This window comes from Sorex araneus, chromosome 2, assembly GCF_027595985.1.
Source record: "Sorex araneus isolate mSorAra2 chromosome 2, mSorAra2.pri, whole genome shotgun sequence".
Classification (NCBI taxonomy): Eukaryota; Metazoa; Chordata; class Mammalia; order Eulipotyphla; family Soricidae; genus Sorex; species Sorex araneus.
In genome coordinates, this window is record NC_073303.1 from 207,507,230 (window position 1) to 207,531,221 (window position 23,992).

General features: G+C 50.9%; 1 protein-coding gene across 2 annotated transcripts; it reads right to left on the reverse strand.

The window, feature by feature from the left end:
- Positions 1–57: 57 nt before the first annotated feature.
- Positions 58–23,992, reverse strand: FAM168B (family with sequence similarity 168 member B). 2 transcript variants are annotated; one of them, XM_055128975.1, is made up of 7 exons: positions 23,823–23,992; positions 18,095–18,175; positions 11,777–11,857; positions 6,084–6,226; positions 5,789–5,966; positions 4,268–4,393; positions 58–3,891 (listed from the first exon to the last, which is right to left on the reverse strand). In XM_055128975.1, exons 2-6 carry the CDS (start codon positions 18,162–18,164, stop codon positions 4,281–4,283), a joined length of 585 nt encoding a protein of 194 aa, XP_054984950.1. In that variant the 5' UTR covers positions 18,165–18,175; positions 23,823–23,992; the 3' UTR covers positions 58–3,891; positions 4,268–4,280. The 2 variants fall into 2 exon arrangements, with proteins under 2 accessions (XP_054984950.1, XP_054984949.1); XM_055128974.1 differs by having other exon boundaries at positions 11,777–11,890.

Consider the following 23,992-nt stretch of genomic DNA (forward strand, 5'->3'; position numbering starts at 1 on the left):
GGGCGCAGCCGCCCCTGGATAAAACCTAAAAGAGGAAAACTCCTGAAAACCACAATATGCAACACAAGTCAATCTTTATTGAAAACTGCAGGTTAATACATAACAATTCTTATTACAATAAACGTGCTTTTAAGAATTTTAAATCTGAGCTCATCTACTCATCAGATTGCATAAAAAATTAAAATGGTGTGAGTTGACAAGTAATGGAACTGGCTCGGGATGGATGTTCCATTCTTCTGCGATGACTGACACGGTGTCTGATGCAGGGGGAGGGGTGCCTGGAACACTGGAAACAACGCTAACTTAAGCTTTAAAAAGTACCGAGAATGGTCTAAGAAAATAAAAAACAGTATTTAAAAACCATTAAAGTTAAAAAAAAAAAAAAAAAGAACCACTTCCCAGTCACAACCTGCGTGGCTCCTGGGGCCTGTCCTCAAGGGGTCCGAGCAGCCCTCCTGGCCTGGTTCTGCTGGGCACCGGGGCAGGCAGTCCCCGGGATCCCTCCCCCTACCTCCTGCCACTCTGGCGGGGCCAGTGCATCTGCTCTGCAGCCGCCTGGGTGGGACAGTGGGGGCCCGTGCCTGCCCCTCCCCACGCCAACACTCACCTCTGCAGGGTCCCACCGCCCCAAGGCACCAGAGAAAAGACACTGAAGCTGCTCCCGCCCCACTCCGCACACCAGGAAGCGCCCCTCGCCTGCCAGGAGGCCCCACTGGCTTCCTGCCCCATCTGGAGGGCCCAGGGCAGCGCCAGGCAGCCCACGCACTGGAGTAACACTGTGCCCGAGCCCCAACACTGACATGGCTGACCGACACCGTCTCTCCCCTGCCCTGGCGCTCAGACACGTGAGGACACCACCAGCCACGGTGCTCTCAGAACCTATTTCCGCTCATGACTAACGGTGACACCATGCAGCCAGACCCAGCACGACGGGCCCCGCCAGGAGCAGGTGCTGTGGGCCACACATGCGGCTGCAGGCTCGGCACCCTCGCCCCTGCGAGCACGACGTCTGCAGAGCACTCAGCAGTTGCAAAGAGCAGGGACTGAGCAAACACCCGCCCTGCAGGCCTGTTCTGGGGAGACTGAGCCAAGATGAAACAGAGCCGGAGAGCAGCCCTGTGCCAGACCAGGACGGCCCTGCAGACTGGCCTTCACCCGCCGGGAGACGCAAGTCTCCGAACCGTAGCAGGCAACTTAAAAACATGATGGTTTCCATGGTTGCAGGAATTAGGCCTTTAGCTTGCCGGTCTGAAAGAACCACAATTCAGCTGAAAGACTGAAATTAGGAATGTCGCATTAAAAATTTTTTTTTTAAAAAAGGAAGAATGAATCTCTGAATGTTCCACTATTGTGCTTGTGCTATCAAGTTCTATTCCTTAATTTTACTGGAAGTAAATGCTGCTAAGCTACAACCTATGATATACTTTGTTAATACTCCTATGTCCAGATTCTCACCACTAGGTAAGATCTACCTCTCATCATCCTGATAACTGATGCCCCGAAAGACTTCCACACAGACAGATTCGATCGTGGGAAATTATCTGATGATCTCCCAAGTCATCTCTGCAGAGGGGAAAAAGTTATGGGTTTTTTTTAAAATTGTCCAGGGAGATGGTGTTTGTGAAGCTGATCTAAACGGTGGTGGAGGAGGGGGCCTGACGGGGTGGGGAAAGGGAGATACAACCAACTCTTCTCTTAGAAGCACCATGTTAGTGCTCATGTAGACACTTGCCCTGTGTGTGCTAAATCTGAACCAAGTCTAGAGATGTCCCGTGTTGTGTCTTCTGCTTCTGGACTCCAGAAGGCTTTGCACTAACACCGAGCCATGTGTGCAAGTAGATGGGACACTACACACACACGCCTGTTTCCCACTCTGCTTTCTGGGGCTTGTTTGTTTTAAGCAGACACTAAAATAGTGTTTTTCCCCCTTATCATCATTACTAAGCCGGGAAACTGACCGACCTTCCTCAGTTTAGACCCTGGAACCTCTAGAACCTATCCGTATGACAGACCTTCAACTACACGGATGAAGTTACCAACACAAGAGCTGAAGTAGACACGAACTGTGTGCCTGGGGCCAACAGCTGCCATGTACACACACGCACACACGTTAAGTGCTCATGAAGCAATTTAAAGTACTTATCGGTAAACATACTATGTTAATAGACATCAGGAATAAGGATTCTGGTTTACAATGATCCATGCAAAAATATTCCTAAACTTCTTATAAAATTAAATGTGAATTAGAAAATCATGAAGAGAACTCCCTATAAAAAACCAGGCTCCCAGAGGCTCAGGGTCCGAGTTCCACACGCCCACTCTGGCTGAGTCCTGGGCGTGCACCAGAGCCCTGGCCAGAGGCAAACTCGGGGTCCCCTTCCCACCCAGAGCCCAAAGTCTCCGAACAGGGACGAATGGAATGAACCTCCACCCCGAGGGCAAGACCCCATGGCCGGAAACAGGAACAGCCCCCCTCCCCCCACCCCCGACTCTCCGAACAGACACACTTCCACTGACACAAGCCGGGCACACCTGGGCGGGGCTGGGGAGAATCCTCGTCATTTCTTATGTACAAAATTTAGACTTCAAACACGGAATCCTTTCCATCACCAACCCCGGCAGGCCGACTCCGCCTCCTGGGGCGGGGCCCACTACTGGCCACGCTGGCCTTGAACCCAGTGCCCTGAGCTGCGGCCAAGAGACGGCCCGAGAGGCCCCCGGCAACCGGCACAGCCGCCTACCCTCACTGGAAGGGGCCCCTCCCAACGGGCCCGCAGGACAAGCCCGCCAGGTGGGCAGCCCCGAACACAGGGCTCTGCATCTCTACAAAACACAAGTCATTTCATACAAAGTTCTGTTCCCTTTTAAAAGCTCTGAAATCCTTCGATTTTGTATCACAGGGTTGACATCAGGGCCTTCTTGAGGGGCTGGGGAGAAGATCGGGAATACCTACACCGAGTTTGGCAGACGAGAGGAATGTCTCTCTAAAGAGACCTCCGAAGAGGCCAACACCTCCAAGCATGGCAGTTTCTCTCTGACCCATTTCTCATAATGGGGTAATCATTTAGTTCTACTTAGAATTGTTCCAGCAAGGATAAACCATCTCTACCTGTGAGATGCGGGATGAAAACTGCGACGTCAGAGACCACTGCTCTGCCGATACGGAAACCACTCCTTGCCCAAACTGTACTGGCCACTAAACTCCCAATGTCACCTTCGTGGTCACCTTTAAGAACGCGGAGGTTCCCCCAGCCCCACCAACCCACAAGAAGGGAAGAGGCGCCTCGGGCGCACCCCTGCGTCCCGTCCCTCTGCCCGCAACCCCGCCAGTGCCCTCAGCGCAAGACAGACAGATGCAAGAAATGACAATGTCTCCCGTTGGCGACGACAGCGCCCCCCGGAGGCTGCAGGGTCATCGACAAGACTTCCAATGCTCTATGAAGAGATTTGCGTTAACACAGAACTTTTTAAGACTTTGCATACGTTACAACAGTGTATTAGTGATACAAGTTGTAAAATACTTTTCCATTCCTTTGGATTTTGCATATGATGGTTCTGCATCAGTCACTGCAGGTAGATTGAGCAAGCTTTCTTTTTGTGTGTTTTTTAAACATGCATTCAACTAGATATGATTCAGAGTAGATTAATACTCCCTTTATATCATTATAGTTAGCTAAAAAATATGGCCAGGCAGCCCACAAAACAGGATTTGCTTTACGACCGACCCGCAGAGTGAGCTGGAGACTAACGGCGCTGGGGCCTGCCAGGCGGGCCTAGTGGTGCTTAGCTAAGTGTCGGGAGCATTAAGAAGAGAGTCCTGGTTGGAGGCACGAGGCCTGCAGCACCAGCGTGGAACCTCCGTGATGTGACTGCACCGCTCCATCTTCACACCTGGCGGGAGGAAAGGCACCGTCAGAGAAGGGCCCTTGCTGTCCAGCCCCACGAGGAGACGTGTCCCCTCGGGAGGGCGGCACCCAGGGGGCGGTGAGGCAGCAGCAGGACGGCCAGTGCCGGTCCCTCCGACCTCAGGAAAAGCCCAGCGAGCAGAATCCCTCACCAGGAGAGGTGAGCGTGGGGTAAACTATAGGCCACGGGAGGAACAGCGCGTGGACACAAACACTTCACTGATCCCTCCCGTCTGCTACTCCGGCGAGTGCCCGGTCAACGGTCAGCAGGTTAGGTTTCTGCCCGTCTCAGGTCTACGTGGCACAGCGCCGTTTCCCTCTGGGGGGATGCAGTGCAGTCGGGAGCAGCACCGGTCACTTACGCTTGCAGGGCGATCACCACTGAGGGGGCACGTAGCTGTAGGTGGGCGTTCCTGGGGCCCGGTACGTGGGCACAGTGACCGGGTGAGGAGCGACAGGAGTGGGGGAATGGGCGGTCAGCAGGGTACCTGGAAGGAAGCACAGTGCATCTCAGCACCCACCTGGGACACAGGCGGCCACGGCTGCGCCAACACGGCAGACACGCTCCGACACGAGTGGCCTCGGGGACCTGCCACTCAGCTGATGCAGCACGCACACACAACCCTGCTAGAGTTGCTGCTGACTCCTTCCCTAGGCACCCGGTAACTGAGGAAGGAAGAGCACCAACCGGCGGGTGCCGGCGCGGCGGGAGGGGTGGGAAGGCTGGGTCAGGAGACGGTGCTTGAATTCTGCCAGACTAGAAAGCTTCCGAGATCTGCTTCACCACGGTGTGAACAGACTTGACACACCCGAGCCGCACTCTCGGGTAAGATGGCTGGCTGGCTCAAGGCCACACTCACCCCTGTACACCTACGTTCTCCCTCCCTCCTCAGGCCCGAGGGGAGAGGGGAAGGAGACTCCAGACCACATTAGCTCGCAGACCCTTAAGCGAAACTCATCTTCCCTGCCCATGGAAACTTCCAGCGACCCGCGTCCCTGGCATGGCCAAGGACTACCTGAACAGGAGAAACACAAATCTGAATGGGACAGCCGCATATGCTGGCCCTCATCATCTCTGCCTCAGTCTACCCTATGCACCCCAAGCAGAGCCAGTCATTGCATCACGCAGCTCTAGCTGTGCCACCGCTTCCTTGTCCTTCACAGGTGCAGGACAGAAAAGGCAAATAAACACACGGTTTCCAGTAAAAAACGGTCTCTCTGGTTCACTGACAGCTTACTCAGACTGAAGTCTGGTTAGAAGAAGTGACTTTTTTGGGTCACACCTGGTGATGCTCAGGGATTACTCCTGGCTCTGCACTCAGGAATTACTCCTGGCAGTGCTTGGGGGACCATATGCCGGGAATCGAACCCAGGTTGGCTGTTGCAGGGCAAACAGCCTAGCCGTTGTGCTATTGCTCCAGCCCCAAGAAGTGACATTTTTACTTCCATGGAGCGATGCCTATTTCTGGGATCTCCCTTCTCAATGAGTGAGGAAAACAGTCTATTCGTCCGCCCCAGGTCAAGTGCTGGGAAGCAGTGAACGGATGCTGAGGGGCTCTTTCTCTAAGCCCTTCCCCTGATTTAAAAGCCACACACCAGAGACGGCTGCAGGGGTTAGAGCGCTTGCCTTGAACAGTCGGCCACATTTCAAGCTCCTTCACCACATACGGTGGTCCCCAAAGGACTGAGCACACAGGCCATGAGGAGCACCTGAGCACAGAGGATGTGGTCCCACCTTCGCCATCTCGCCCCAAGAGAGGGTCAGCTTTCCGTGACGGGGGAGAACATCCCCACTCAGCCAGGCCCGCCGGGCAGCACGTGCAGGGGAAGTCGGGGGCCCAGACCCCAGTGTCTCCCAGCCCTCCCCCAGGCCCAGGACTTACCAGCTGACATGGCCATTGTGGTCCCAGCAACCATGCCCATGGTGACCCCGTTGCCCCGAGGCGGGGGGATGGGCGCGGGGTACACTGTGGCTGGCATGCCGTTGGGCTGCACCACCGTGGTGTGGTGGATGACGTGTGGCGGTGCTGCGTAGAGGGGCTGTGTGTAGTACGTGCCTTGCTGTGGAAACAACAATTGCCACCAATGCCACAACAATTGGGGTCTCCTGTCGGAAGCCTCGCGCCCTCGGCAGCTGCCCCACCCCTCCCCGTGCCGGAGCGGCCGGGCCCGGCCTACCTGCGCGTAGGGGCTCTGCTGGGGGTAGGCACTTCGCACAGGGTAGACGGCGGTCTGGTAGGGGTTGGGAGAGGAGGAGTACGGCGGCACCGCCCCGCTGGTGGGGGAGCAGGACACTTTGTAGGGTGTGCCGGGAGTGTAACCTGGAACCGAGAGAGACACACTCAGGCCCCGAAAGGTGGCCGCCGCCATGCTGCCGCAGGGGAAACCCTTCCCCTCCAGGGGCGGCCGGGGCCATAGCTCAGTTCACAGTCCAGGAGCACCTCTGCCAGCAGCCGCTGCGTCCCGAGACTGGGTTGTGTGCCTCTGGGATCACGGCCCGTCAGGGGCAGAGGAGCCGTTCGTGGGCGGCAGATCGGGGTCTCGTCTAGGCGGGGAGCAGGGCCGGTTCCGCGCCCCCATCACGACTTCCCACGTGCCCCATCACTGCAAGCTCCTGCCTCTCTCTGTCCAACTGGCTCTGAGCTGGCAGAAATACCTCTGGACTTAATTACTAAAATACCAGAATTCCAAAATCACGCGGCCGCTGCTGCAGCCCCGCGACATCGTATGCTCTTCATTATCAGCAACAGAAAACAAATGATCTAATGATGCCTTTTCGGCAGGTCTGACTGTTGAGGGAAAATTCCAAATAGTTATAGTGGGTTTTCTGTCGAAAATTGAATGTAATCAAAGTAGAGAGTAAAGTGAAAACCATCTGCCACACAGGCGGGGGGTTGAGCGGGGGGTACACTGGGGTTCTTGGTGGTGGAACATGTGCACTGGCGCAGGGATGGGTGCTGGATCTCTGCACGGCTGAGACGTGAACCCGAAAGTGCTGCAGCTGCTCCCACACTCGGGCAGGCCCTGTCCATCCTGGGCCCTGCTCAGGCCACACGCTCCAGTCTGAGACGTGTGCGTGCAGGAGGCCAACAGGAGAAGAGCAGAACTGTTTTCCTGCTTTAATTTCCGGGGCCGGGAGGACTCACGTCAGGCAGTGCTGGGGGCTACTCCCGGCTCAGTGCTCAGTGGGCCCATGTGTTGCCAGAGACCGAATCCAGGCCTCTACTCAGTCCTACGAGTTCAGGACAACAAAGTCAGGCCTGACCGAGCTCAAACAGCAGCAGAATAACTGAGGACACACAGCAGGCTGGAGAGAGCTCAGCGCAGGGGGAGCGGGTGATGCTTCTCGGGCAGGGGACACAAGCAACCTTCGCACCTTCTGACCCCTGAGCACTGTAACGAAGTAGCTCCTCTCCCCGCCTGGTGTAGCCCAACACTCCGTCCAAATAAACAGTAAAAACTAAAATCTAGCCGACATGTACACCTGTCAGACCTTCCCGGGGCCCAGTGCAGGGACCCAGCGCAGGGCAGCGAGCACCCTGCACTACAGTGCTCAGCACAGCCAACAAGGGCAGAGACTTTCCGACCCAGCGGAGAAAGCGATCTATCAGGTTACTGGTACGCTCAGCCACGGGAGGGTTCAACAGTGCCCAACAACAAGCTAGAACTGTAGCAATACACCACAAGGAGGTCACTGTCTCCTAAAATGACGGCACTGTCCTCTACAGAGGCCAGACACAGCACGGCAACCCCGTCGGGCTGGCTCCCGGTAGCGTGCCGGACAACACGGCACGCTGGCACGAGCTGCCCTTGCTCCCTCCCAATGACAGTGAAGTGGAGCAGTAAGTGAAGACCCACTGTTCAAGGACGGGAGAGAACACAGGCACAGAGGTGGGAATGACTCAGGTTACACTGCCAGCATTCCCAGACACTGGAAGGCACGTTCTCAGAGTCCTTGTTCCTGAGAGCCGGCGGCATAGGATCTAGAAGGAATGGGCTCATCTCGCGACTGGCAGTTCTGGCTCCCCATGCCGGCCTCCTATACCCCACAGACGGGGCAGTGGGGGGGGGGGGGGGGAGGAGGGGCCTCGAGATGGCCTTGCTCAGAGACGAACAGCAAACGGAGGTAACCCACAGCAGGAAACAGCACTCAGCAGTGGGTGAGCTGCCAGCAAACATAGCACTGTGGAACAAATCTAAAAAACGTGAAATATGCAAAAGAAGCCAGACACAGAACACGGGCCGCATGGGCCCACTCTATGGAGTTCTAGGGAACCGCCAACCCATCTGTATCGTCAGAAAACCAACCGCTTGTCCAGCCCAGAGGGCTCGAGCACCGTTTCAGAGGAACAAAGTCACATCTGGAGGTATCACTGTATCGAAACACACCACTGCACACACCAAGGGAACACTTTCAGTATATGTAACTTACACCTCACAGTCAGGAACTCTTTCTCGGTCACAGAATGGCCCGAGAGGGCTGGGACACAACCCAGAAGTCTCATTCACACATTTCCCAAAGGGCCCAGGAACTCCTAAGTACCTGCCCTGGAAAAGTGTGTTCTCAGCAAGAAATGGACACTGCGATTAAACGACAATACTGGGCTGTGTCTGGCAGGTGTCTGTGTCTGTCTGGGGGGTTGTTTCTGTGCCACACTCAGTGGTGCTGACGGTTACTCCTGAGTGTTCACAGGCCACTCAGTGGCCTCAGAGGGCCATGAGGTGCTAGGGACAGAGCTCGGGCTCCCAGCATGCAACAAGCATTCCAGTCCCTGAAGCCAGCTCGCCAACCCTGCGCGGTGTATTTTTCAGAGGAAAAATGAGCAACTCCCATGTGACACTTCAGTTTTCAATGGTCTCTTTTATACATGACACTAACACCTGGAGGTCACACAATCCCAACAGGAAGCGCATACTCAAATCCACGGCTCCCTGCAGCAGTCCTGACTCTTAAGCGCAATGTAAACAAGCTAGTGAAGCGTGAAAAGATACTCCCAGGCTCCTCTGTATGATTCTGAAATTAGTCACTTTGTTAACAAATTAAAACAATGCCAAAATTTGAATAGCACCCCCTTATCAGCAAGACCAGCAGTAGAGGTCTAAAACAAGGGCAGTATCAAATCCTAACCAACCTATGACTGTTCCTATACATACACACCTATGATGAAGCTTAATCTATCAATTATGTAAGTTTAACAGTACCCAATAATGAACTGCCACTCCAGCCTGACTTTTAAGACTTTTTATATTTTGACTCTTACAGCATAAAGAAAATGAGCAGAGGTCAGCTACCCTACAACACTAAACTGACAGGAGCAGCGAGACGGCACAGCAGGTGGGGTGCCGGGCTGATCCCCAAGACTGCGTACAGGTCCCCAGCCCACCAAGAGTGACCCCTGAGCACAGCGCCAAGACTAAGCCCTGGGCACAGCTGGGTGTGCACAAAAACCTAACTGGGAAAACTGAAATGATGACTCACTGTATGAAGGGCTGTATGAGTTGTAACAACATGAGCGTCAACCCACTCCGACCACCAGACACAAAAATGAACACAAACTAGGTCAGAGACCTACAAGTGAAACGCAAAACCATGAAGCCTTTAGAAGGGATACAGCTTCATGACACTGGGTCAGGTGAAGGTTTCTCAGAGACGATACCAAAGGCATGATCTACCGAAGAGCGAAAGGGCAAAATAAATTCATTAAATTTAAATTTGCTCTTTCAAAAGCAATGTTTAGAGAATGAAAAAAGCCATGTACCGAGAATCTCTGCGGGAGTCATGTACCCAGCAAAGCATGACCCAAACTCCGGCCTTGCAGAGAAGAGTACAAGCTGCACAGAGCTGACCCCAGTTAATCCCTGGCACCACACGGTCCGCCCAGATTCCCTACTACAACCCTACAGGCCCGTGAGCAACACCAGGTTTGGTGCTGGAAGCCCCCACGCACCTTCGATTGTCCCTGGCATCACCAAATCTGCGCACCCCAGGGCACTTGCACTAGAACAGCACAGAGCCCAAATTCCTAAATTCCCAGGGAAGGTCCACCTCCCAAACCCCAAACAAGAATCCTCCCAAGTCAGTCATAGGCTAATGAAACTAAGAAAAGCCCCCAGGGGCAATATATTTGCATAGTAAAGTGGCCTGCCACAAAACTGAAAAGCAAAGGTCTAAATTTGCTATATGCAAATAATGAAAGAAGATATTTAAAAAAATAATCCTGTTGGGGCTGGAGCGATAGCACAGCGGGTAGGGTGTTTGCCTTGCACGCGGCCGACCTGGGTTCGATCCCCCGCATCCCATATGGTCCCCCAAGCACTGCCAGGAGTAATTCCTGAGTGCAAAGCCAGGAGGAACCCCTGAGCATCGCTGGGTGTGACCCAAAAAGCAAAAATAATAATAATAATAATAATAATCCTGTTTAGGGGCTGGAGTGATAGCAGAGTGGGTAGGGCCTTTGCCTTGCATACAGCCGACCCGGGTTCAATTCCCAGCATCCCATATGGTCCCCTGAGCACCGCCAGGGGTAATTCCTGAGCACAGAGCCAGGAGTAACCCCTGTGCATCGCCGGGTGTGACCCAAAAAGGAAAAATAAAAAACCCTATTTATAATTGTTTCAGAAAATCAAGTACCTGGAAATCAGCCTAACTACGAAAGTGAAAGAGCTATACAAAAAAACCCTACAAAACACTACTCATGAAATAAAACAGGACACAAGGAAATGTAAACACATCTGCTCACGGTCGGAGGATCAATGTCATCAAAATAGCAATATTCCCCAAAGCACTGTACAGATTCAGTGCAGTCCCCTTTTAAGGACACCTATGTCATTTTTCAAAGTAGATCAAACATGCCTGAAATTCATATGGAGCAATAAACACCCCCAAATAGCCAAAGCAGTACTTGGAAAAGAGAAAATGGGAGGCATTACTTTCCCCAACTTCAAACTGCATTACAAAGTGGTAGTAACTAAAATAGTATGTTACTGGAATAAAGACAGATACTCAGGTACATGATCAATTAATCTTCAATAAAGGAGCAAAACTGATGTGGAGCAAGGAAAGTTATCTTCCAACAAGTGGCGTTGGAAAAATGGTCAGCCACATGCAAAAAACTCAACTCAGATCTCTAATACCATGTGAAGTCAAATCAACATGGATTAAAGACCTTGATATCAGAACTGAATCTATAAGGTACGCAGAGGAAGATGTAGGCAGGACTCTCCAGGCTAGTGAAGCTGAAAGCATGAGGGGAAGATAAACAAATGGGACTATATTATACTAAGAAACTTCTGCATCTCAAAGGCAAAGATGACCAGGATACAAACGACCAGGATCATCCAGGGAACGCGAGAAACACACAGAAAATTCATCTGAGAAAGTACTGAAAAGAAAGCAGAAATTATCTCCATGTACCAAAACAGAAATTCCACTTATAAAAAAGTCAAAACTGATACTTGTTTCCTATCGATCTTTATGAATAATCACAGGTAGCTGAGATCAGGCCAAACCTGCGCAGTAGAAGGTCAATAATGCATTATCGAAAGCTTTCCATGCAGCAAGAATTATCCCTTAGGGGCCGGACCCAGCAAGTAAGGCGCCTGCCACGCACAGGCCAGCCCAGGTTCAACCCCTAGCATCACACAGGATCCCCCAGCCCGGCAGGAGTGGTCCCGTAAGCACAGAGCCAGGAGCAAGCCCTGAGCACCACAGGGGGATGTCCTTGTCCCCAAAAAGAGAACTGTTTACTGTACCACCAAGGCTAATTTTATTAAATTAATCCCAAATTAGAATTCTATAATCACTCTTCCCTGAATCCATCACTCCCCCAGCCCCACCCAGCTCGTGGACCCCGCCCGTGACCTCCACGTACCTGTCTGGAAAGCGGGGTTTGCTCCGGGGTACATGTTGGGCGAGTAGGCGGGAGCGGCGGCGTAGCCCATGGGGAAACCGGCTGCAGGAAAACAGAACAATCGGAGGTCATCACCTGAAAGGACACCACCGTTTCACAACCAGAGACCCAGACGTCTTTCCTGCATCACCACAACTCCAGCCACCTAAGGCCTTCACGGGAAACAATGCACACCAAGAGGCTGGTCTCAGCCGTCTCGGATCTCAGAGCTGTGAGGCTCCCAGTGACAACCATGTCTCCAGGCCTTCTGGGGACTCCCGGTATCTCCTATAGCTCTCCGGACCACAGCAGCTGACGCATTCCTTGGCTGGGTGGTGAGAGCACTAAGAGTATGCCACATTTAAGGGGCAACCTGCACCCAAAAAGGAAAAAAATCCCCCACAACCTACTTGCAAGCCCCCCAAAGCAGAAACTAGGAATCCAAAGGATTCAAGGCAGCACAACAGATACACTAAGCAGGCATTAAGTTTTCCTGTCGGAATCCTGCCCCGAGCAGAAGGATCCTGAGAGGCCTGCTCAGGCCTAGAGACCCGGTAAAGTCCTCATGCCGCCCTTGCGCCTGACCCGGCAGCTCACAGCTCAGAACAGGCTGTGTGACAGCATCAGCATTAGCCTACCATGAGGGTCAGGGCAAGGACCGAGAAAGACAATTCAGGCTGGCCAGTCTTACTATTGCCGAAACCTAGTAGTGGGAAGCTGGGATGCATCTATTTCTGGGGCTGCAGCAAGTAGGGCATTTGCGTGGCACATGGCCAACTTGGGTTGGATCCCTGTAGCACTGTCATCCCTTTGCTCGAGCGGGCACCAGTAACGTCATCATTGTGAGAGTTGTTGTGACTGTTTCTAGCATATTGAATACGCCACGGGGAGCTTGCCAGGCTCTGCCGTGAGGGCGGGATACTCTCGGTAGCTTGCCGGGCTCTTCGAGAGAGATGGAGGAATCAAACTGTTTAACAAAGCGTCAAAACACCTGGTAGCAGAACAGCACATCCCTGGCTAGGGAAGCCCCTCCACGCCATCCACAAGTCCCCACCGGCCTGGAAACACCTGCCCTTCCTGACTCAAGTTCACTGCTTTCTACCCTAGCTGCCCAGATAATGCTCTGTTGTGGCCGGTTTGGGGGTGAAGCACCCGCACCCTTTGCTCTTAATCTCTTCGGCAAAGTCTAACCTGTGGGGACACTGTCACCAAGGTTGGAAGGTTCGTCCCTGTTCCTCCTCCTGGCTGTCACAGCGCCTTCCCGGACCTGCCTCCACCCACTCCTCCTCTCCTCCCTCAGACAGTGTATGGTTCCACCTCCACCGACTCTAGCCTCAGCCTCCTCCACCTGCTCCAGTCCCCTCCTCGGTGGGTAGCGGGGCTGTCTCCTCCTCCACGTGCTCCAGCCCCCTCCTCAGTGGGTAGCGGGGCTGTCTCCTCCTCCATCTACTCCAGCCCCCTCCTCGGTGAGCACCGACAGGGGTAATTCTTGAGTGCAGAGCCAGGAGCAACCCCTGAGCATCGCTGGGTGTGACCCAAAAAGCAAAATAAATAAATAAATTTTAAAAAGGGGGACAAATAATACATTTACTTACATTTACTAACTCCTAAAGCTGAGTTTGAAAAAAAAAAAAAAACAAAAGCAATAGGGAAAAAATACAAGACAAACAGGGGCTGGAGCGATAACACAGCGGGTAGGGCGTTTGCCTTGCACGCGGCCGACCCGGGTTCTAATCCCAGCATCCCATATGGTCCCCTGAGCACCGCCAGGGGTAAATCCTGAGTCAAGAGCCAGGAGTAACCCCTGTGCATCGCTGGGTGTGACCCAAAAACAAACAAACAAAAAAAAAAAACCACAAGACAAACAGAATTACCAATTACAAATATACTTTTAAACAACAGATTGACAAAGATCCGAAAGCTGCCAACGTACTCGGCCATCGAGGCTGGGGGCACAGAGCACCCCCACGCGGCTCCGACAGGAATAATCAATAGTTGTTTTTTTTTTTTTGCTTTTTGGGTCACACTCAGCAATGCACAGGGGTCACTCCTGGCTCATGCACTCAGGAATCACCCCTGGCGGTGCTCAGGGAACCATATGGGATGCTGGGATTTGAACCCGGGTCGGCCGAGTGCAAGGCAAACGCCCTACCCGCTGTGCTATCGCTCCAGCCCCAGGAATAATCAATAGTAAAACTCAAATGGATGTACACTCAGAAGCTCATACAAGCCACAACTGCTCCTATTTCTCACCCTGTAACCCCCAGTCCACAAACACGCAACATGGAACGCAAGGTCAGGACAGCAACGTATTGCGGAGCCGTCCAAAGCCTGGCCTGGGAAAACAATGGCGTTCTCTGGGGTCACGCCAGCTATGCTGGAGTGTGACAGAGGTGGGAAAAGGACAGGGGAGGACTAGAAAGTGTGCAGGGTCAAGGTGTTTGTCTTGCACATGGCTGGCCCGAGTCCAATTCCCACAGCCACAAAAGGTTCCCCAAGCACAACCCTGAGTGCCACAGAGCCAGGAGTAAGCTGAGCGCCACGTGTGGCCCCAACCTTTTCCCTACCCCCTCCCCCAAAAAAAAGAACAAGGGAAGCCCTCTGTGAACGAATACGGCAGAGAATGTATTCATGCCTCCTGGAACATGTTAACCTGACAAAGCAAAGCCTACACCACCACCTCGCTTCTATTCCAGAGAAGCTTAGCCACAGGGAGTTCATGAACCAAAGGCCTTCTAGAACCTTCCCGCGCACCTTCCCCCAGAATTCCCTAATGAGTCAAGATGGGCAGCACAGCCCCAGTCTCTACGCAATTTGCCTCCTTCTGTCCAACGCCGTCATGGGTCACCCTTCCTAACAGAGACTGCATTCCTAACCTCATCTTTAATGTCACACAGGAAATGAGGCCCGAAGTCTAACGCAGAGACCCCTGGGGAGGACACGGAGTGAATGCGTCCCCCTCCAAGGTGCACGTCTAAACTCTACTCTCCCATGTGACGGTATCTGGGAAGAGGCAACTGCAGTAACCTTTTATTCCTGGTGGGTGGTAGCTTAGACCATACCCAGCTGTGCTCAGAGTTCTGCTCCTGGTTCTGCACTCAGCAATTACTCCTAGCGGGGACCGGGGACCGGATGGGGTGCCAGGGGCTGAACCCGGCTGGCATGGGCAAGGTAAGCAAGCTCCTACCTGCTGTACCATCACTCCAATCCCAACTGCAGTAATTAATTATTTAATGACAAATATATAAATCATTTACTATCTAAAAATCTCTTCCTGTACAACTGAAACTGTATCATATAATGCTCACTAAGAGTTTTGTGAAATTCAGGGAGACTATAAATACCAAGAAAAGAGGCAGGACAGGCATAAAGGAAAAGATGAAACAAGGAGAAACTGTACAGAACTATATAATTTAAAATCACTTTACAGTTAGACCCCTTTAAATGTACTTTTATTTGGTTAGGGTTCCCCCGCCTTTGGGGCCACATCAAGCAAGGCCCTGGTTCTGAGCTCAGGGATCAGCCTCGCAGGGCGGGGGGAGGTGCCATACCTAGAGCCATGGTCCTCGGGACAGAAACAGGGCCAGCCGTGCGGAAGGCAAGCGCCCTGCCCGCTCTACTATCTCCTTAAATGTACTTTTGAAACAAAAGAACAAGAAAATTTTAAACCCCCAATTACTCCAATTCTCTTGACCAGAGTACAGCCCTCAGACAAACCTAACCCACTCATGACCCTAGTGGAAGCTAAAAGATGAAATGGCAATGAAAGTGCTGGCTTTACTTGAAACCTCTCACTTACCCATAGCAAGTAACACTGTCATCCCATTGCTCACCAGTTTGCTCGAGCGGGCACCAGTAACGTCTCCACTGTGAGACTTGTTGTTACTGTTTCTGGCATATCGAATACGCCACGGGGAGCTTGCCAGGCTCTGCTGTGTGGGCAGGATACTCTTGGTAGCTTGCCTGGCTCGCCGAGAAGGACGCAGGAATTGAACCCAGGCCGGCCGCGTGCAAGACAAACACCCTACCCGCCCTGCTATGGCTCCAGTCCACCCGTAGAAAGCACAGCTTGGTTTTGTTTCGTTTTCTTAGCCACACCCAGCAATGCTGAGGGGTTACTGTGCACTCAGGAAACACCTGACAGTGCTCAGGGGACCAAATGGGACGGTGTCAGCCGTGTGCAAGGAAGCGCTATATACGCTGTACTTCCACCAACACAGGGCGGAGTCATTTCAATAGTGTGACCCTAAATACACCACAACTCAGAACTTTACACGAACAATGTCAGCCCACTTGTGACCACCAACAACAAAAGAACAGGAACAAAGTCTCTGTCTATCAGTATCCTCGTAGCCTGGCACAGACCCTACGAGGTCATCAGCATTTGCTGTATCAACTATTAGATAATGGTGGTATCTTAGGTTTCTACCTATTTTCCTAGCTCCCAACCCATTCAGGATTCTCTTAGGCTACTTAAGCATCGCATGGAAAATTCTGTTGCTTCTTTTCTCCTCTCCACTCCGTTCTTCTGAAGCTCTTCACTGACCTCGAACCTTGTCACGAAAGCCTCCATTTCTCAACTACTCTACTTCCCGCTTTCCTCACGCTCCACACTGGCTCTCTTTTTAGCAATGTTTCATCTATAACTGCGGCTGAATTCTGTTCAAGTGCCGTGTTTTTCATTTGTTTCAGCTGGTTTCTTCCCGCCCCAGCAGCCTTGCTAATCAGTTTCCACCTGACGTTCTATTCCTGCCGTCTGCCATGACCAGGAACGCTCAATAACATCACGTGCCTCCTGCTTTTCGCCTTGTTAACAAGCAGAACTTTATCTGAAAACCCACACAACCTAGACGAAGAACATATCCCTCCGTAGCCATTTTCGTCTGCTGTTATCAGGTGCTCTAGGCTAATGCAGGCTAGAAGCTAACATTCAATATTAATTTTTCAACTTACAGACTTCTAAACCCCCATGAGAAATATAAGTAACAGAAAGTAAAGCTCAAACATCGACTACGAATTCTTAGCAAGATTTCCTTCACCCCAGTTATAACAGAGACACTCAATCTCCTGAGGCCAGTGCCCAGACTGTAACTGCCATCCTCAAAAGGGGTACCACATCCCAGTAAGCTCCAGAGAGACAGGGTCCCCTTCCAGCTTCAGTATCACCAATGTTATTGGTCTCATTTTCTGACCCATGTGGGTTGTTCAAATTAAAAAACAGTAAATGCTCCCTGACCCCGAACATATCAGATCAATGACCAAATGCACTGACGTGCAGCTAAAGATATTTCTCTTTCAATTTCACTTACACATTTGTAAAATGTTATTTCACTTTCTAGGATTTTGTTTTGCTTTCATTTTTCAGCAACAGTCTTTTTTATTTTTTTCCTTTTTGGGTCACACCCAGTGATGCACAGGGGATACTGTGCATCCTGGCTCATGCACTCAGGAATTACTCCCAGCAGTGCTCGGGAGACCATATGGGATCCTGGAAATCGAACCTGGGTCGGTGGCGTGCAAGGCAAACATCCTACCCGCTAAACAATAGGGTTTTAAGTTCATCTGTACCACGACATGATCCAAATACACAATGACAAATGTGTATACAAATAATTACAAATTATTATGCCTTATTTGAGCTCACTGATTAGAACAATGTCTAATTTCGACCAGTCAGCTCCTGTTCCCTCCTATATACACCATGTCTGACTAGATGACCACCAATTAAAGGTAGGAAACGTGGCTTAGTCTGAAACAGTCGAAGGCCCCCTGACCCCCTCAAGGTGGAAGCTGAGTTCACTCTGATACAGCCCAGGACTGGTGTGAACAGAGAACAAGAGGCTTCCAGGGATTCCTACAGAACAGAAAGCCAAGGGGCTCACAGGAAGGGGAGACCATCACCAGAGTCTACATGGGGAAAAATATGACCTACGGCCAACACTGGAAAAATGAAGCTAAGCCCTGGAGTACTGGATAAAACCATGACCAAAGTCAAAACTAGCTCTTCAATTTTCAGCTACACAAGCCATTATTTTCTTTTTGTCCAAGTCCGTGATCTTAAAATCACCCGTCCGCAGGGTCTGCAGAAAGGTGGAAACCCACGGGTCTACCGCTACGGTCAGGAACGCCAGTCGAGGACAGTGTGCCAGTACACAGCGCAGGTGCAATACCCGCAGGGGTGAGGAGGTTGAGGCATGCTGGTCCAAGCCAATGACTGTCAGCTGAAAGAATTCTTCATGATTTTGAAGTTTACCAAGTGTTCAAAGTACAATTAATGAAAACAAAATTTTACTGGCCTACCTGGATAACCAATTCCTTTGGCATTTGCGTAGGGAACTCCAGAAGAGCCAGGGCTATAGACAGGATTCATGATTTCAAGAACTAAAAAGGAAAAAGAAAAAGTTACTCAGTCAAGCACATTTTTCTCCAGCATCATCTCAAAAGAGCAAAACAAAGCATTTCACGCTACCAAGAGGGGACAAGCAGGAATGCCCCAAATCCCAACGGACGCCTACTAACATACTGTCAACTTTACAATTCTCTTCCATCTTGTGAAAGTGGGAAAAATATATATAGAGCCCCCGAAAAACAAAAAAACTGTAGCTTAAATGCCCTTTAACAGTTAAACAAACTATCTGTCGATAGCATGAAACATGCGGCTACTCGCCAAAAATCTGTTAAAAATCTATGATACTCTACATGAAGGAAAATGATATAATACTATAACATACAGTGTTATATGCCCAAACTGCATCTATATATTTAAAAATGTAGTAGGAAATAAAATTAAGAACAATGATTATCTCTAGATGGGGAAGCACAGTGTTCTTTTTGTATTTTTTAATATTTCTTAGAAAAAAAATTCTTAAAAAGACAAATTAACTACAACACAGCAACTCCATTAAGCATAATGTTCCATCATTCAGAAATCTTTTCTCCTTCAAAGCTGAAATACTTGCACAGCTAAAACCATGATTTCACCCCTTTATCAAAAGATTCTTTCTCTAGAAAGTACCCAGAAAGCTCCTCTGAATTCTAGGAGCCAGTTTCTGAAAAGTGTGAGCTTAATCAGAGACTTGACAATGTTCCTGTCTAGTAAATCATTCAGCGAAACATAAAAATGAGGTTAAATTTGGAAATTCTAAAAAGCCTACATACACAGAAAAGGGCTGGGAATTTTACTTTCTGCTCAATTTTACAGTAAAGCTAAAACTGCTCTTAAAAACTATTTTACCCAACAACAATGACTGGATAAAGTGTGGTATGTATACACAATGGAATACCATACAGCGACAAGAAAGGATGGGATCACGGACCTCGCAGTGACTCGGTCAGAACTGAGATTGCCACGTGGAGGCAAGTGAGCCGGAATAGGGACCAACACCAGACGATCCCCTTATCTGCGGTATGTGAAAAGGCTTCAGGAGGAGAGATGTGTGGTTGCAGGGAGATCCCCAGACCACCCTGACCCCTGGTTACAGAAATGAAAAGGCCAGGAAGGAGCGAAGCTAGGGTGGGGGTGAGCTGAGAGAGACGGGAGGTAAGGGGGCAGGGGCAGCCCGAAGCTCACCTGTGAGCTCACTGGCCATGCAGAGGTGCAGCGCCGGCATATGCACGTGTGGCATACATACAGACACACAAATATAAGCTACAACACTGCAGGAGCCGACAACACTGCACGCACGATACCCAACCGGCAACACCCAGACAGGCACGTGTGCCCCTGAGGAGCATGACCGGAGAAAGGGAACCGGGACGCTGGTGGTGAGGCCCGTGCTGGCACGTCTGTCTCCTGAAGCTCAACTATGAGTAGCCACGTAAATTACAGCGCCTGAGCATTTAAGAATGTCAAAGTCTTCTAAACATAAACCTACACTAAAACGTACATGTACTCACTGGTCTTCCCCACTAGAACCTAACCCAAGGGATGCAGCCCAGGAGCTCGGCCCTGCTGACCGCAGTGCCCTGGACATCAATACCAATGCCTACACCAGAAAAGGGGCAACTACCGTTATCTGATACCCGAAGGCTCTAATCCTAAAGATAAAACAAACCAATTTGTTCAAACAAACTGAATCACTTCAAATTTCTCGCTCATATGATTATTCACAACTAAGAAGCCTAGCACACAGACTTGGTTCTGGTTCTTAGCCTTCGTAACCAACCAAGAATACACGGGGGGGGGGGGGGGGGGGGGGAACAGGGGACACAGGGGGACAGGAGAGGGACAACACATCAGCAACCGTGACTTTCCTTAGCTGAATAATCTCTCATTTTTAGGCTTCCATACAGATTTCAAATTTGCTGTGACATTCAAAACTACTGCCAAGGAGTAAGCCTGGTCAGCCTTATCAGAACTCTGCAGTGGTGACAATCCCCATCCACGCAGACCCAATACGGTGGGCAGAAGCTTAAAAAAAGGTAACCTTAAAATAAATGAAAAGTGTGGACAGTGTAGGAAGCCGGTAGTCTAATTTACTTCAGTTTAAATGTAAATAGCTTCTTGTGGCTTGGGTTACTGAACTGATTAGAGGGAGTAGCAAGGTAAGCAGAAAAATAGTGAAAATAGTGCATTCACCCCATATTTAAGAATAAATACATTTACAACTGCAATCCCGATAGCCTTACACTTTGAACCAACTCTTGGTGAATCTGCAAAAAGTAGGAATTGAGATCCCCATACGTGTGATCTGCTTCTATAACTATCAACTCCTGGGAAGTAAGTATTTTCCCAAAATTATTTCTCTTTCCTGCCAGGACCTGATTTTTCTTAACAAACTTCAAGATCGATAAAATAGTATGGTATATGCACCAACTGCATCACGGTATCACTGTCATCCCGTTGATTGTCGAATTTCTCAAGCGGGCCCAGTAATGTCTCCATTCGTCCTAGCCCTGAGGTTTTAGCAGCCTCTCTTTACTCGTCCTTCCCAACGGTGCAGCATTAGAGGCTCTTCAGGGTGAGGGGACTGAGACCCATCTTTGCTACTGGTTTTGGCATATGAATATGCCACAGGGAGCTCGCCAGGCTCTCCAGAACCCAGAAATCAACCCACTGAAAATGCAGGTATGTAGGCTTTTGTGACAGATATCCACAGGCTTTCTCTGCATCTACCTTCCCCTATCACCCCTGTACTTCCAGAAGTCCTGGCAGTGACATCCACACCCCTAAAGCCGCTGCCCAGTCAAAAATTTAACTCCAACTGTACCATCCAGTTAAAACTTCTGGACTGCCTGGAGCACCATCTCCGAACTCTGCAACGGTGATGACCCAGCAGCAGCATAGCAGACTGGACCTTGGCAAACCGAACAGTGGAGGCGTAACCTGCAACTCCTTAGTAATCAATCTCCATACAAGGACTTAACGTCTCCCGGGTGACATACAGCAATTTACACTAATTTTCCTCTAAGGAAATACTTTTTGATCATTCAGTTAGAAATTGATAGCAAGCAATATAAAATGAATGATTGTGGGCCCGCCGTGGGGGCAGTGTCTAGGAGTGGTTGGGAGAATTGGAGACAGTGGTGGACAGAAGGTGACAATGGTGGTGGGGTTGGTGTTGGGACACTGAGTGCCTCTAGCAAATCATCATGAACAATTCTGCAAACCACAGTGTTTACATCAAGTGTAGGGGGGAAATTTATGTATGTGGGCCTTACCTATTTCATGTTAACTCCAAAATATATTAGCACAGAAATTCTTTTCAAGTTTTAGTAGAGACAGGTAAGGCATAACTGCCATTAAAAATTTCAGAGAACTGTATTTGAATTCTAAATATCACTAAATTCCAAACTACCCAGAAGTTACAATTCCCTAAGAGCAGTTCTACCTTTCTAGAGTCTTGTAATAAATCTTTCCTAAACTGAGTAAACAGTCTCAATGAATTCAGTTTTAAGGAATTATAACGGGACTGAATTCAACTGGACAAAAGGACTTTCACTGTGCAATACAAAAGACAGAGTCTGCCATCAAACATCAACCAGTTCTTCAAACTGCTTGTTCAACTGCCCAGAGATTATCTCCGAGACTAAGCCTCGAGGGCAGAGAAAATAACTTTCCAAGTTACTGAACCTGCAGCTCTCACTAGTGCTTGGTAACTCATACACACCCACTCAATGTCCTTGGGTAACTCAGTGCTGGGGGACACAGCTGAGTGATTCAGCACTCCTCTCATGTGTGAAGACCCTGGGGTTGACCCCAGGCACTGCTAACAAGCAAACCAGAAACAAAAAACACCCTACTAGCCAACAGAAAATACAAACATTGTCATGATAAAAAATATAAACTTGAGACATTTAAAGTACACCTGTTTATAAATTAGTGCTTATAAATTTTGAACCCACAGATCAATGTTCTCATCACTAACACTATGTGCATCCTCATATAATAAAAATAGTAATTACTAAACGTATCCCAAAATACTAAAATCTGAACCTAATGAAATAAAACCTACTTTACAGGAAAAGACAGCAGCTCAAGGAATATGCTAAGCGCGTAAAGCAATCAGACTGTTAGGACGTGAGAAAGGACAGATGACCCAGTTTCTCCAGCAAGTCAATGTCAAGAAAAGAGACACAGGGGTAGGGAGGACAATAATAAATTTAAACAGAAAGCCCATAGGTTCCCTCTTTTGAATTTCGTCTGGATCCTGATTGGATGAACTATAATGGCAACCGTTTTAACCTGGTCCCAAAAGACTGCAACGAGTTAAAAAATATTCTTACTCAAAACAGCAATCACAGATTTGTCAAGGCTTTGCAAGTTGGTGTCTCACTGCAAGAAAATCCATTTCAAGGAGCTTAAATCCTCTCCACACGCAAGATGCCTTTAATATCTTTTAGAACCATAAAAAAAACCTCTCAGTACCGGTGATGTAGCGAAAGAGGCAGAGAGAGAGAAACGGTACTCCACTAAACTCTCCCCTAGCTACCACGGTCTGCAACCTATCAGGGGCAAATTCATGCATCATTCTTGCACAGAAACACTGCAGACACTTCAAAAATGTGGACGAGAATACACTGATGGGAAGAGTATCATACTGGTAGGCTGTCCTTTGAAAACTGCTCTCCATCTATTCGGGAAAAGAAGCTACAACAGACAAACCTGATCAACAAAAACGTCCCTAGAAACTACGGGATCTATAACGTGAACTATTTTAAATACTTAAATAACTTAGTATTAAAGATATTAACCATTTACGTTACTAAATATTTAAATGACTTAAATGGCCAATAGCTCTAATACTCATTCAACACCAATAACATCCGTGTTCTTGTTCTTTTCCGCTCCAGTCCTGTCCATGGCACTTCCCTTAGCATTGAAAAACCCAAAGAACCCGGCCTTTGCACGGCCTGACCTTACAATGACATGAGCCAAGGCAGCGACGGGGGGACCATCAACCCGGCCGGGTAACTGCAGCCGCGAGCGAGGGCAGCGGTGCAGGAGCCGGGTCCTGCCCTCCCCAGGGCGGGCAGCGGGGGGCCGCGCCCCCGGAGGGAGGGGCCGTGCCCAGCCCGCCCGCGCGCCCCCCCCCCGGCTGTCAGCGCCCAGGGGCGACCCCCAAGCCCGGGGAAGGTCGGAGCCCACCGGCCCAAGGGCCGACTCGCGGGGGCTCCAATAGTGAGTCCCCGGCGTCGCCCCAACAAACACTACTAAAGCTTGTCCACGCGGGGTTTTGTTTTTTGGGGGGAAAAAAGGAAAAAAGAAACCGCGGCGCCGCAGGCACGGTTCGGAGAAGGCGCCGGCGGCCCGCGCACGTGCGCGTCCCTCGGGCGCGCGGCCCCGCGGCGGCCCCGGGCGGGCGGGCGGGCCCCGGGGTCGCGCCGCTGCGGGGCGCGCGCGCCTCTGCGGCCCGGGCGGCGGCCCCGGAGCGCGCGGCCCGGGCCAGGCTTTGTCCGAAGTTCGGGCCGCCCCGCCCGGCGCCGGCGCCGCCCCGCGCGGCCGCACAAAGCGCCGCACTTCCGGCCGGGCCGCGCCTCCGCCCGCCCCGCGCCCCGGCCCGCCCGCCGCCCGCCCGCCCGCACTCACCCGCCGCGGCCGCGCCGCCCGCGCCTCTCTCCAGCGCTCCCGCCCGCAGCGGGCCCGGCGTCGGGGCGAGCGGGAGGCGCGCGCACGGGGCCGCTCCGAGGCGAGGGTCGAGCCGCTCCGCCCGCGCCGCCCGCGCCGGCCCGCCTCTCCGCAGCTCGCGCGCCCGCCGC